Source organism: Bombina bombina, chromosome 3 (assembly GCF_027579735.1).
Source record: "Bombina bombina isolate aBomBom1 chromosome 3, aBomBom1.pri, whole genome shotgun sequence".
Classification (NCBI taxonomy): Eukaryota; Metazoa; Chordata; class Amphibia; order Anura; family Bombinatoridae; genus Bombina; species Bombina bombina.
Window position 1 is genome coordinate 482110162 of NC_069501.1, and position 13782 is coordinate 482123943.

General features: G+C 40.3%; 1 protein-coding gene across 1 annotated transcript in view; it reads left to right on the plus strand.

The window, feature by feature from the left end:
- Positions 1 to 13782, plus strand: part of ACACA (acetyl-CoA carboxylase alpha) — a 1007059-nt gene that overhangs the window by 645606 nt on the left and 347671 nt on the right. The window contains exons 42-43 of the mRNA XM_053706820.1: positions 1829 to 2098; positions 9765 to 9862. Of these exons, the coding sequence (XP_053562795.1) occupies positions 1829 to 2098; positions 9765 to 9862 (368 nt within the window). The remainder of the gene's footprint in view (positions 1 to 1828; positions 2099 to 9764; positions 9863 to 13782) is intronic.

The window sequence follows — 13782 nt, forward strand, 5'->3', positions numbered from 1 at the left end:
TAATATGTTAATCATTCATATTTGTTCAACTTTTCACCTGTATTGAAAGGAGAACATTTACCTTAATAACAACAATTTAGTTTTATTTAACTAAAACAATAACATTCTATTTCATTTTTAATGCTTGCTCCTCCCTCCTCATACTTAGGTCCTTGTGCAGATCTATTTCACTCCAAACAATCTTCTATTTATTGAGCTTCTTGAAAGTTAGTATGGGTTGATTCTTTGTACATAGATTTGCAGGGGAGCAATGGCATTACAGGGACAGTAAAGTCAAAATTAAACTTTAATGATTCAGAAAGAACATGTCATTTTTAACAATTTTCCTATTTACTTCTCTTATCTAATTTGCTTTGTTCTCTTGGTATCCATTGTTAAAAAGGATACATAGGTTGGCTCAGAAGCAATGCACTACTGTGAGCTATCTCACGCAATGTGTTCAGCTAGGCCCCATTTCTCAACTATGTGTGTTTATTTTATAACCTTTTTGCTGTGAAGAAGGTGAATGTTATTTCTGCAGACACAAAATCACAGTTTTTAGAACTATACAACCAATAATTTGTTATGATATCTTTAAAATAGAAAAATTGCCCCAAATAATCTTACACTGACCTCTGGGAAAGCATGATATTGTGAATAGAATTCATTTACAAAACAAATTAAGCATTGCAGCCATGAATATACAGCATCTAATCCTTGTTTCGGGATGAATAACCTTTATAATATAAGGTATCTTAAATAGAAACTATCTACTATCTTTTTTTTTTTTAAATCCTATTTAAATAAAAATATCAGATTTTTTTGTATTGTTTAAACAAAAATATAATTGATTTTTATCCACCCTGGTTTTTTAATAAACACAACAGTGCAAGCATTAAAACAAACATACATGGATTAATCAGGTGCGATCGGAGTACCAAACACAGGACCGTCAACCGCCCTCTAACACAAGAACTTTTACAATCAGTGCAGTTTCACAGTAGATATAGAATATCTAATTTTACACATATTTGATAATGAAAGGTTATGGCAAACATTTATTTTTTTATGTAATCAAATGGCCCCTACTGGGCGCAATATTTCTGTGTGATTTTAAAGTTAGGGGTCTGGGAATGATATATTTAGGGCCCCAGGTGGACCCAGGAATGCTATGATGAGTTTATGAGTAGTCAATAGTCCAATTTATTCAGCAGAGATAAAGGGATAGAAGGGAGGGAAAGAAGGAAGGAGAAAAAAAGGGGGGGGATTTTCATACAGTCCCCCCCACCATATAGAAGATGAGCAGTTATTGTTCCTTACTCCCTAGAAAGAAAGTATTTTGTTTTCACCCAGGTTCTCCCAAGGCTCCCAAATCTGTACATATAGTTCAATTTGCTGGCGCGAGGTATAAACATAATTCTCCATAGATTTAAAATATGTGATTAAATGTATCAGTGCCTGCCAGTGAGGGATATTGGGTTTCTTCCAATTTCTCGCGATTATGAGTTTTACCGCCATCAGGATTGTTATCAGTAGGGAGTGTGCGGGTACAGAGTGGTGCTGGAGATTTAGAGGAAGAAGAGCGACTTCAGGGGGCAAGACCTCCACCAGCCCCAGTAAGGTTCAAAGAGTGTGCAGTTTGGCCCATAAGGGTTTAATGATTTGGCACACCCACCATATGTGAAATGGGTCTCCCGTCGACAAACACCCTCGCCAGCAAAAGGGGGAAGAGTCTGGGAACATTCTATGCAATTAGAGGGGGACATAATGCCATCTAGTTATAAGCTTATAATAAAGTTTGTAGAATCCATCCTGGTTTTAATCATGATTAAACATTTTTTCCTTTCAGATTGGTATGGTAGCTTGGAAAATGACTCTCAAAAGCCCTGAATATCCAGATGGACGGGATATCATTGTTATAGGAAATGACATCACATATAGAATTGGTTCTTTTGGTCCCCAAGAAGACCTGCTTTATTTAAGAGCTTCAGAACTTTCTCGATCTCAGGGGATCCCTCGCATCTATGTTGCAGCAAACAGTGGAGCACGGATAGGATTAGCTGAAGAAATCCGTCATATGTTCCATGTCGCTTGGGAAGACCCTGTTGACCCTTATAAAGTAAGTATGATATAACTGCAAAAAAGATTCCTTAATGCAGAAAAAGTAATCTGTATTTACTCAGAATACTTCCAAAAATGGTGCAAGGTCCATTTTCCACGTGACTTCATTTATTTATTGCACCCAAACAATTAGTGATTTATTTCTATATAGGTTTTACAAAATGTAAAAAAAATAATAATAAAGAAAATAACTTCTGCAAAATGTTAACATTTATTTTCAAGTTATCTGGGTCTTGTTTTTGTATGTTATAGTTAGTGAGTGTAAATGATTACTTAGCATACATTTATTTTAACACTCTATGGGGTAGATTTATTAAGCAGTGGATTCTGCTTTTCTCCAACATTGGTGTGTCCGGTCCACGGCGTCATCCATAACTTGTGGGAATATTCTCTTCCCCAACAGGAAATGGCAAAGAGCACAGCAAAAGCTGCCCATATAGCCCCTCCTCAGGCTCCGCCCCCCAGTCATTCTCTTTGCCGCTCTGAACAAGTAGCATCTCCACGGAGATGGTGAAGAGTATGTGGTGTTTAGTTGTAGTTTTTTATTCTTCTATCAAGAGTTTGTTATTTTAAAATAGTGCCGGTTTGTACTATTTACTCTAAAACAGAAAGGGATGAAGAGTTCTGTTTAAAAGAGGAGTATGATTTTAGCAGCACTAAATAAAATCAATTGCTGTTCCCACGCAGGACTGTTGAGCCCAGAGAACTTCAGTTGGGGGGAACAGTTTGCAGACTTTTCTGCTCAAGGTATGACTAGTCCATTTTCTAACAAGACTGTGTAATGCTAGAAGACTGTCATTTTCCCTCTTGGGGGATCGGTAAGCCATTTTCTTAGACTCTTAACAGAATGAAGGCTTATTATGGGCTATACACTGGTTGACACTCTTGTGGGCTAAATCGATTGCTTTATTTAAGTTTTTTATGAAGTTTGAAGTGATTTCTAAACTTTTATTGTTGGGGAACGTTTTTAGGCGCCAGGCAGTCGTTTAGACACCTTCCCAGTCAGGAAGGGCCTTTCACTATAGTAGGCAGAGCCTCATTTTCGCGCCATAATTGCGCAGTTTCTTTTGGTTGCAGTGCATGCAGCTGCATGTGAGAGGGTCTGGTGATCATTGAAAACGTTCCTGGAAGGCTTAATTTGGTATCGTATAACCCCCCAAGGACAGGTGAAGTCGCAGCAAACGCTGTGGCTTGGACTGTAGTGGGGTTTGATTGATTAAATGGCTCCGGTTTCCTCATTTAAGGGGTTAAAAGCTTGAAAATTGGGGTGCAATACTTTTAAAGCATTAAGACACTGTGGTGAAAATTTGGTAAAGATTGGATATTTCCTTCATAGTTTTTCACACATTCAGAAATAAAGTGTGCTCTGTTTAACATTTAAAGAGACAGTAAAGGTTTTGTTTAAAAACGTTTTTTTTGCATTATTAGCCTGTTTAAGCCTGTCTAACAAGTCTGTACCTTCAGATAGAACATGTTCTGTATGTATGGAGGCCAAGGTGGTCCCCCCTTCAAATGTATGTGATAATTGTGCCATGGCGTCCAGACAAAGTAAAGACAGTACTGTCACATTTAATAAGGTTGCCCAAGATGATTCCTCAAATGAAGATAGTGGGGATAGTTCTTCATCCTCTCCTTCTGTGTCAATAACAGTTATGCCCGCGCAGGCGACCCCTAGTACATCTAGCTCGCCAATGCTTGTTACTATGCAACAATTAACGGCAGTAATGGATAATTCCATAGCTAATATTTTATCCAAATTGCCAGCATTTCAAAGAAAGCGTGATTGCTCAGTTTTAAATTTATCTGTCATACCCTCACACCAGTCAGAAGTGGTAGTGAGGGAGGGTTTGTCGGAGGGAGAACTTTCTGATTCAGGAAGAATTTCTCAACAGGCAGAACCTGATGTTGTGACGTTTAAATTTAAGTTAGAGCATCTCCGCGCATTACTTAAGGAGGTGCTAACTACACTGGATGATTGTGACTCTTTGGTCATTCCAGAAAAATTGTGCAAGATGGACAAATTCCTAGAGGTCCCGGTGCACCCTGATGCCTTTCCGATACCTAAAAGGGTGGCGGACATAGTGAATGAGTGGGAGAAACCAGGCATACCTTTTGTCCCACCTCCTATATTTAAGAAATTGTTCCCCATGGTCGACCCAAGGAAGGACACATGGCAAACAGTCCCTAAGGTTGAGGGGGCAGTTTCTACGCTAGCCAAACGCACGACTATTCCCATTGAGGACAATTGTGCTTTCAAAGATCCTATGGATAAAAAATTGGAGGGTTTGCTTAAAAAGATTTTTGTTCAGCAAGGTTACCTCCTCCAACCAATTTCGTGCATTATTCCTGTCACTACGGCGGCGTGTTTCTGGTTCGATGAACTAGAAAAGTCGCTCAATAAGGAGACTCCATATGAGGAAGTCATGGACAGAATTCACGCACTTTTTGGGCCAGAATTGAAAGAAATTATTTCAGACATCACTGGGGGGAAGGTCTATGCCCTCCCACAGGATAGGCCTTTCAAGGCTAAGAATTAGTCCAATTTTCGTTCCTCTCGTAATTTCAGGAACGGACCGGCTTCTAACTCTGCAGCCTCTAGACAAGAGGGTAACGCTTCCCAGGCTAAACCAGCTTGGAAACCAATGCAAGGCTGGAACAAGGGTAAACAGGCCAAGAAGCCTGCTGCTGCTACCAAGACAGCATGAAGGGGTAGCCCCCGATCCGGGACCGGATCTAGTAGGGGGCAGACTCTCTCTCTTTGCTCAGGCTTGGGTAAGAGATGTTCCGGATCCCTGGGCACTAGAAATAGTCTCTCAGGGTTATCTTCTAGAATTCAAGGAACTTCCTCCAAGGGGAAGGTTCCACATGTCTCGCTTATCTTCAGACCAAATAAAGAGACAGGCATTCTTACATTGTGTAGAAGACCTGTTAAAGATGGGAGTGATACACCCAGTTCCAACAGTGGAACAAGGTCAGGGGTTTTACTCAAACCTGTTTGTAGTTCCCAAAAAAGAGGGAACTTTCAGACCAATTCTGGATTTAAAAATTCTAAACAAATTTCTCAGAGTTCCATCGTTCAAAATGGAAACCATTCGAACAATTTTACCTACAATCCAGGATGGTCAATATATGACTACCGTGGATTTAAAGGATGCATACCTACATATTCCTATCCACAAAGATCATCATCAGTTCCTAAGGTTCGCCTTTCTGGACAAACATTACCAGTTCGTGGCTCTTCCGTTCGGTTTAGCCACTGCTCCCAGAATTTTCACAAAGGTGCTAGGGTCCCTTCTGGCGGTTCTAAGACCGAGGGGCATTGCAGTGGCACCTTATCTAGACGACATTCTAATTCAAGCGTCGTCTCTTTCCAAGGCAAAGGCTCATACAGACATTGTTCTAGCCTTTCTCAGATCTCACGGGTGGAAGGTGAACGTAGAAAAGAGTTCCCTGTCTCCGTCAACAAGAGTTCCCTTTTTGGGAACAATAATAGATTCTTTAGAAATGAAGATCTTCCTGACAGAAGTCAGAAAGTCAAAGCTTCTAAACGCTTGTCAAGTTCTTCACTCTATTCTGCAGCCTTCCATAGCTCAGTGCATGGAAGTAGTAGGATTGATGGTTGCAGCAATGGACATAGTTCCTTTTGCTCGAATTCATCTAAGACCATTACAACTGTGCATGCTCAATCAGTGGAATGGGGACTATGCAGACTTGTCTCCCCAGATTCAAGTAGACCAGGTAACCAGAGACTCACTCCGTTGGTGGTTGACTCAGGATCACCTGTCTCAGGGAATGAGTTTCCGCAGACCAGAGTGGGTCATTGTCACGACCGACGCCAGTCTATTAGGCTGGGGCGCGGTCTGGGATTCCCTGAAAGCTTAGGGTCTATGGTCTCGGGAAGAGTCTCTTCTCCCGATAAACTTCCTGGAACTGAGAGCGATATTCAATGCGCTCCGGGCTTGGCCTCAACTAGCGAAGGCCGGATTCATAAGATTCCAGTCAGACAACATGACGACTGTAGCTTACATCAACCATCAGGGAGGAACAAAGAGTTCCTTGGCGATGAGAGAGGTATCCAAGATCATCAAATGGGCGGAGGATCACTCCTGCCATCTATCTGCAATTCACATCCCAGGAGTAGACAACTGGGAGGCGGATTATTTGAGTCGTCAGACTTTCCATCCGGTGGAGTGGGAACTCCACCCGGAGGTCTTTGCCCAGTTAACTCAATTATGGGGCATTCCAGACATGGATCTGATGGCGTCTCGTCAGAACTTCAAGGTTCCTTGCTACGGGTCCAGATCCAGGGATCCCAAGGCGACTCTAGTGGATGCATTAGTGGCGCCTTGGTCGTTCAACCTAGCTTATGTGTTTCCACCGTTTCCTCTCCTTCCCAGGCTCGTAGCCAGGATCAAACAGGAGAAGGCCTTGGTGATTCTGATAGCTCCTGCGTGGCGACGCAGGACTTGGTATGCAGACCTGGTGAATATGTCATCGGCTCCACCATGGAAGCTACCTTTGAGACAGGATCTTCTAGTACAAGGTCCATTCGAACATCCAAATCTAGTTTCTCTGCAGCTGACTGCTTGGAAATTGAACGCTTTATTTTATCCAAGCGTGGGTTTTCAAATTCAGTGATAGATACTCTGGTCCAAGCCAGAAAACCTGTGACTAGAAAGATTTACCATAAAATATGGAAAAAATATATCTGTTGGTGTGAATCAAGGGATTCTCCTGGAGTAAGATTAAAATTCCTAAGATTCTCTCCTTTCTCCAAGAGGGTTTGGATAAAGGGTTGTCAGCGAGTTCCCTAAAAGGACAGATTTCTGCTTTATCTGTTTTGTTACACAAACGACTGGCAGCTGTGCCAGATGTACAAGCTTTTGTACAGGCTTTGGTCAGAATCAAGCCTGTTTACAGACCCATGACTCCTCCTTAGAGTCTAAATTTAGTTCTTTCAGTTCTTCAAGGGGTTCCGTTTGAACCTTTACATTCCATAGATATCAAGCTACTATCTTGGAAAGTTCTGTTTTTGGTTGCTATCTCTTCTGCTAGAAGAGTTTCTGAATTATCTGCTTTGCAGTGTGATCCACCCTATCTGGTGTTCCATTCAGATAAGGTTGTTTTGCGTACTAAACCTGGTTTTCTTCCAAAAGTAGTTTCCAACAAGAATATTAACCAGGAATTGGTTGTTCCTTCTCTGTGTCCAAATCCATTTTCAAAGAAGGAACGTTTGTTACACAATTTAGATGTGGTCCGTGCTTTAAAGTTCTATTTAGATGCAACAAAGGATTTCAGACAAACTTCATCTTTGTCGTTTATTCTGGTAAGAGGAGAGGACAAAAAGCTACTGCTACCTCTCTTTCTTTCTGGCTGAAAAGCATCATCTGATTGGCTTATAAGACTGCCAGACGGCAGCCTCCTGAACAGCTCACTCTACTAGGGCTGTGGCTTCCACATGGGCCTTCAAGAACGAGGCTTCTGTTGATCAGATATGTAAGGCAGCGACTTGGTCTTCAGATATGTAAGGCAGCGACTTGTTCTTCTCTGCACACTTTTGCCAAATTCTACAAATTTGATACTTATGCTTCTTCGGAGGCTATTTTTGGGAGAAAGGTTTTGCAAGCCGTGGTGCCTTCTGATTTGCTCCCTCCCTTCATCCGTGTCCTAAAGCTTTGGTATTGGTTCCCACAAGTAATGGATGACGCCGTGGACCGGACACACCAATGTTGGAGAAAACAGAATTTATGCTTACCTGATAAATTACTTTCTCCAACGGTGTGTCCGGTCCACGGCCCGCCCTGGTTTTTTAATCAGGTTTGAAAAATTTTCTTTCTCTATACACTACAGTCACCACGGCACCCTATAGTTTCTCCTATTTTTCTCCTAACCGTCGGTCAAATGACTGGGGGGCGGAGCCTGAGGAGGGGCTATATGGGCAGCTTTTGCTGTGCTCTTTGCCATTTCCTGTTGGGGAAGAGAATATTCCCACAAGTAATGGATGACGCCGTGGACCGGACACACCGTTGGAGAAAGTAATTTATCAGGTAAGCATAAATTCTGTTTTTATCCGCAATGTTTGTGGTTCGCCGGAAACATAATTTAAGAAGAAGCGGTCATAAGATCGCTGGTCCTTAACTCATCCGACACCTTTTAGATAGCAGACTGCAATCATCCAGATCCGATCGGGATGATTGACACCCCTGCTAGCGGCCGATTGGCCGCAAATGTGCAGGGGGGGGCATTGCACAAGCATTTCACCAGAAATGCTTGTGCAGTGATAAAGGAGGATAGCGTATACTGTCGGCATTTAGCGATGTTGGCCGGACATGATTCGCTACAGCGAATCATGTCTGCCCACCATTTGATAAATCGGCCCCTATATATTCACTGTGTGTTAAACGGACATAAAAAACAAAACATTTCTTTTGTAATTCAGATAGATAGAACATGCAGTTTTAAATCACTTTCCAAATTACTTCTATTGTCATATTTGCTTTGTTCTCTTAGTATCCTTTGTTGAAGGTGCAGCAGTACACTACTGGGAGCTAGGTAAACACATTGGATGAGCCAATAAAAACAGACATACTGTATGTAGCCACCAATTATCAGCTAGTTCCCAGTAGTGCATTGATGGTCCAGATCTGGGTATGCTTTTCAACAAAGGATGACAAGAGAACAAAGCTAATTAGATAATGTGAGTAAAATGATAAGTTTAAAATTACATGCTCCATCAGAATCACGAAAGAAAAAATTGGGTTTTATACATTATATAATTCACATATATAGTGTGTAGTAGATATACTGTAGCTATGAAGAGGCCTGCTATAGACATTTATTGATATCTGTGGTACATTTTGGGATAGATCCTCAGTAATGTGCTAACAAGGATGCACTGCAATTTATAAAGCAGCCATTTTAGTGACCAGATCGTAAGATTACTCTTTAGTGACCTCTTACTGATTAAACTCATTAAACAGTAGCGACACCTGGTGGCTGCTTAGAGAAAACCGACTATCATGACGTTTCTAGAGCAATTCGCTATAACGCCACCACTAATTTACCTAAACTCTTAGACCCTTATCCTAAAAATTTCTCCAAATATAAAAAAAAAGTTCTAATCTATCTCTACATCTGTAACAGACTCCACTGATTGCAAGCACCCCTCCAATTACTAAATCCTCTTAGTCTTGTTTAACTGTTTATACGTACTATACCCCCTAGTTAACATAAATAAGTAAATAAAATGAATTGTAATTACATGTAAATTTATTTTTTTAATAAGTTCTTCACCAGTCTCCTCATCACACAATTCATTATATAGACGTGACCTGGGCCATGGGTGGCCTTTTGTCAAAGGTTTGCCCCTCTCACTTTTGTGATTGGTTGATTGAATAATTTATTGTGAAAACAAACCAACTAATTTATACAACTACCCAACAATTCAGTGCAGTTGCATAATATTTTGTATCGCTGTACAGGGAGGAACTACAAAACAGTGATGAAGATTTCCTTGCTATTTATATTTTAGTTATGCTTGTGTTCTTTGTCAGATCTTATTGGTAGCCAGAGTGTTATTTTTGAATGGTTATAACTTTACTAAACTTTATTTGTAAAAAAAAAAAAAGCTTTAGCACTGATACCTCATATGTTTTGTTATTTAGGGATATAAATATTTATATCTGACACCTCAAGATTACAAGAAAGTCAGCGCTCTTAATTCTGTGCACTGTGAACATGTGGAAGATGAAGGCGAGTCTAGGTAAATATATGTATCAATGTTGTAAATCACTTTTTTTTCTATGCACTATATGAAAAAAATATCTCCACTAATGCTTGTTTTTCTTTTTACAATTTAATAGTTTAAAGGGACACTGAACCCAAATTTTTTCTTTCATAATTCAGATAGAGCATGAAATTTTAACCCCTTAGTGACCAGAGCACTTTTCCATTTTCTGTCCGTTTGGGACCAAGGCTATTTTTACATTTTTGCGGTGTTTGTGTTTAGCTGTAATTTTCTTCTTACTCATTTACTGTACCCACACATATTATATACCGTTTTTCTCGCCATTAAATGGACTTTCTAAAGATACCATTGTTTTCATCATATCTTATAATTTACTATAAAAAAAATGATAAAATATGAGGAAAAATGGAAAAAAACACACTTTTTCTAACTTTGACCCCCAAAATCTGTTACATATCTAAAACCACCAAAAAACACCCATGCTAAATAGTTTCTAAATTTTGTCCTGAGTTTAGAAATACCCAATGTTTACATGTTCTTTGCTTTTTTTGCAAGTTATAGGGCCATAAATACAAGTAGCACTTTGCTATTTCCAAACCATTTTTTTCCAAAATTAGCGCTAGTTACATTAGAACACTAATATCTTTCAGGAATCTCTGAATATCCCTTGACATGTATATATTTTTTTTTAGTAGACATCCCAAAGTATTGATCTAGGCCCATTTTGGTATATTTCATACCACCATTTCACCGCCAAATGCGATCAAATACAAAAAATTGTTCACTTTTTCACAAATTTTTTCACAAACTTTCGATTTCTCACTGAAATTATTTACAAACAACTTGTGCAATTATGGCATAAATGGTTGTAAATTCTTCTCTGGGATCCCCTTTGTTCAGAAATAGCACACATATATGGCTTTGGCGTTGCTTTTTGGTAATTAGAAGGCCGCTAAATGCCACTGCGCACCACAAGTGTATCATGCCCAGCAGTTAAGGGGTTAATTAGGGAGCTTTTAGGGAGCTTGTAGGGTTAATTTTAGCTTTAGTGTAGTGTAGTAGACAACCCCAAGTATTGATCTAGGCACATTTTGGTATATTTCATGCCACCATTTCACCGCCAAATGCGATCAAATTAAAAAAAAACGTAAAATTTTTCATAATTTTAGGTTTCTCACTGAAATCATTTACAAACAGCTTGTGCAATTATGGCACAAATGGTTGTAAATGCTTGTCTGGGATCCCCTTTGTTCAGAAATAGCAGACATATATGACTTTGGCGTTGCTTTCTGGTAATTAGAAGGCCACTAAATCCTGTTGCGCCTCACACGTGTATTATGGCTAGCAGTGAAAGGGTTAATTAGGGAGTTTGTAGTGAGCTTGCAGGGTTAATTTTAGCTTTAGTGTAGAGATCAGCCTCCCATCTGACACATCCCACCCCCTGATCCCTTCCAAACAGCTCCCTTCCCTCCCCCACCCCACAATTGTCCCCGCCATCTTAAGTACTGGCAGAAAGTCTGCCAGTACTAAAATAAAAAGGTTTTAAAAAAAAATTAAATTGTGTAGGATCCCCCCCTTAGCCCCCAACCTCCCTGATCCCCCCCAAAACCGCTCTCTAACCCTCCCCTCTGCCTTATTGGGGGCCATCTTGGGTACTGGCAGCTGTCTGCCAGTACCCAGTTTACAATAAAAAGTGCTTTTTTTTTTTTTTTTTTTCTGTAGTGTAGCTTTCCCCCCCCCCCCCACCCCCCACAGACAAACCCCCACCACCTTGCTGATTGTTTTAATTTTCCATTTTTTTATATTTTTTATTTCCACATTTTCTGCAGTGTAGCGGTTCCCACCCGCTCCCTCCCCGTGCACGCGCCCGCCCCCACCCTCCCGTGCACGCGCGCGCGCCCGTGCGCGCCCCCAGCCACCCCCGCCCACGATCCCGCCCCCCCTTCACATCCACAGGGCCATCGATGGCCGCCACCCGCCTCCCGGTCCGGCTCCCACCCACCAACACAGGGAGCAACCGATCTCCGGTGCAGAGAGGGCCACAGAGTGGCTCTCTCTGCACCGGATGACTTAAAAAGGTTATTGCAGGATGCCTCCATATCGAGGCATCACTGCAATAACCGGAAAGCACCTGGAAGCGAGCAGGATCGCTTCCAGCTGCTTTCCACACTGAGGACGTGCAGGATACGTTCTCAGGCATTAACTGCCTTTTTTCTGAGGACGTACCCTGCACGTCCTCAGTCGTTAAGGGGTTAAGCAACTTTCTAATTTACTCCTATTATCAATTTTTCTTTATTTTAAAAGCAGAAATGTAAATCTTAGCAGCCAGCCCACTTTAGGTTCAGCACCATGGATAGCGCTTGGTTATTGGAGGCTTACATTTACCCACCAATAAGCAAGCATAACCCAGGTTCTCAACCAACAATGAGCCGGCTCCTATGCATCACATTCCTGCTTTTTAAATAAAGATAGCAAGAGAACAAAGAATAATTGATAATATGAGTAAATTAGAAAGTTGCTTAAAATTGCATGCTCTATCTGAATCATGAAAGAAAAGAAAAAACTGGGTTTAGTGTTCCTTTAAGTTTATGACGTTCCCACCAAAACTGCAAAGTATTTTATTGAACATAGATTGCATTGCAACAGATCTGCAGAGAAATGTTTTAAAAATATTTAAAACTGTAATTTTGTTAAAAAAAAAAAAAAAATAGGCATTGTTTTGGAGTCCCATAAAAACATCTTAAATGTTATTTTATGTTACTTCCTTTGCTGTGGCAAATCAGAGAGATGTTTCAATGAAAACAAGCTTGTGTGCCCCTCAACCAATCATTGTGCAGCAGGTTGGAGTGTTAGGATTGTGTATTTCTTAGACTGCACTTTGGCCTTTCTGTTCTGCTCTATAATTTTAAACTACAGGAAAAAATGTCAAAATAAATCATGAATGTTAGTGTAAAGTGTGTTTTTTTTTATTTTACATAATTAAACATTTTATAAGGAATACAACAACAAAAAAGAGATCCCCTGGCGCGTTTGCATTTCAGTTTATGCTTCCTCAGGGAAAGAGTAACGTGAAACACGACCGCATCAGGCTCTCTCATCTTTTAATTTGCTCACTGTTTGTGATATTATTTAGACTTAAGATATTTGCTTAATTTGTATCTAAAACTTAAAGGGACACTGAACCCACATTTTTTCTTTCGTGATTCAGATAGAGCATGCAATTTTAAGCAACTTTCTAATTTACTACTATTATCAATATTTCTTCGTTCTGTTTGTATCTTTATTTGGTAAAGCAGGAATAGAAGCTAGGAGCCGGCCCATCTTTGGTTCAGCACCTGGGTAGCGCTTGCTGATTGGTGGCTAAATGCTGCCACTAATCAGCAAGTGCTATCCTGGGTTCTGAACCAAAAATGTGCCGTCTTGTAAGCTTAAATTCCTGCTTTACCAAATAAAGATACCAAGAAAATGAAGATAAATTGATAATAGGAGTAAATTAGAGAGTTGCTTAAAATTGCACGCGCTATCTGAATCATGAAAGAAAAAAAAGTGGGTTCAATATCCCTTTAAGATAATTACTGGGAACTTTGCAAATTGTTTTCATTAATTCAGTGCATTCAAGTGAGACAAGGGAAGGGGGAATTTACTAATAAAAATGCACCACGGACTATTGCAATATGGTGCTCTATTTTAGCTGTAAATGTTTCACTATCATTTACAGCTAAAATTGAGCACCATATTGCAAAAGTTCACAGTGCATTTTTATTAGTATTGATACATCACTGCCTCCCAGTACCTACTTAGCGAATATGTTTCTTAAAGGGATATGAAACATACATTTCTCTTGTTAAGTGTATCCAGTCCATGGATCATCCATTACTTGTGGGGATATTCTCCTTCCCAACAGGAAGTTGCAAGAGGATCACCCACAGCAGAGC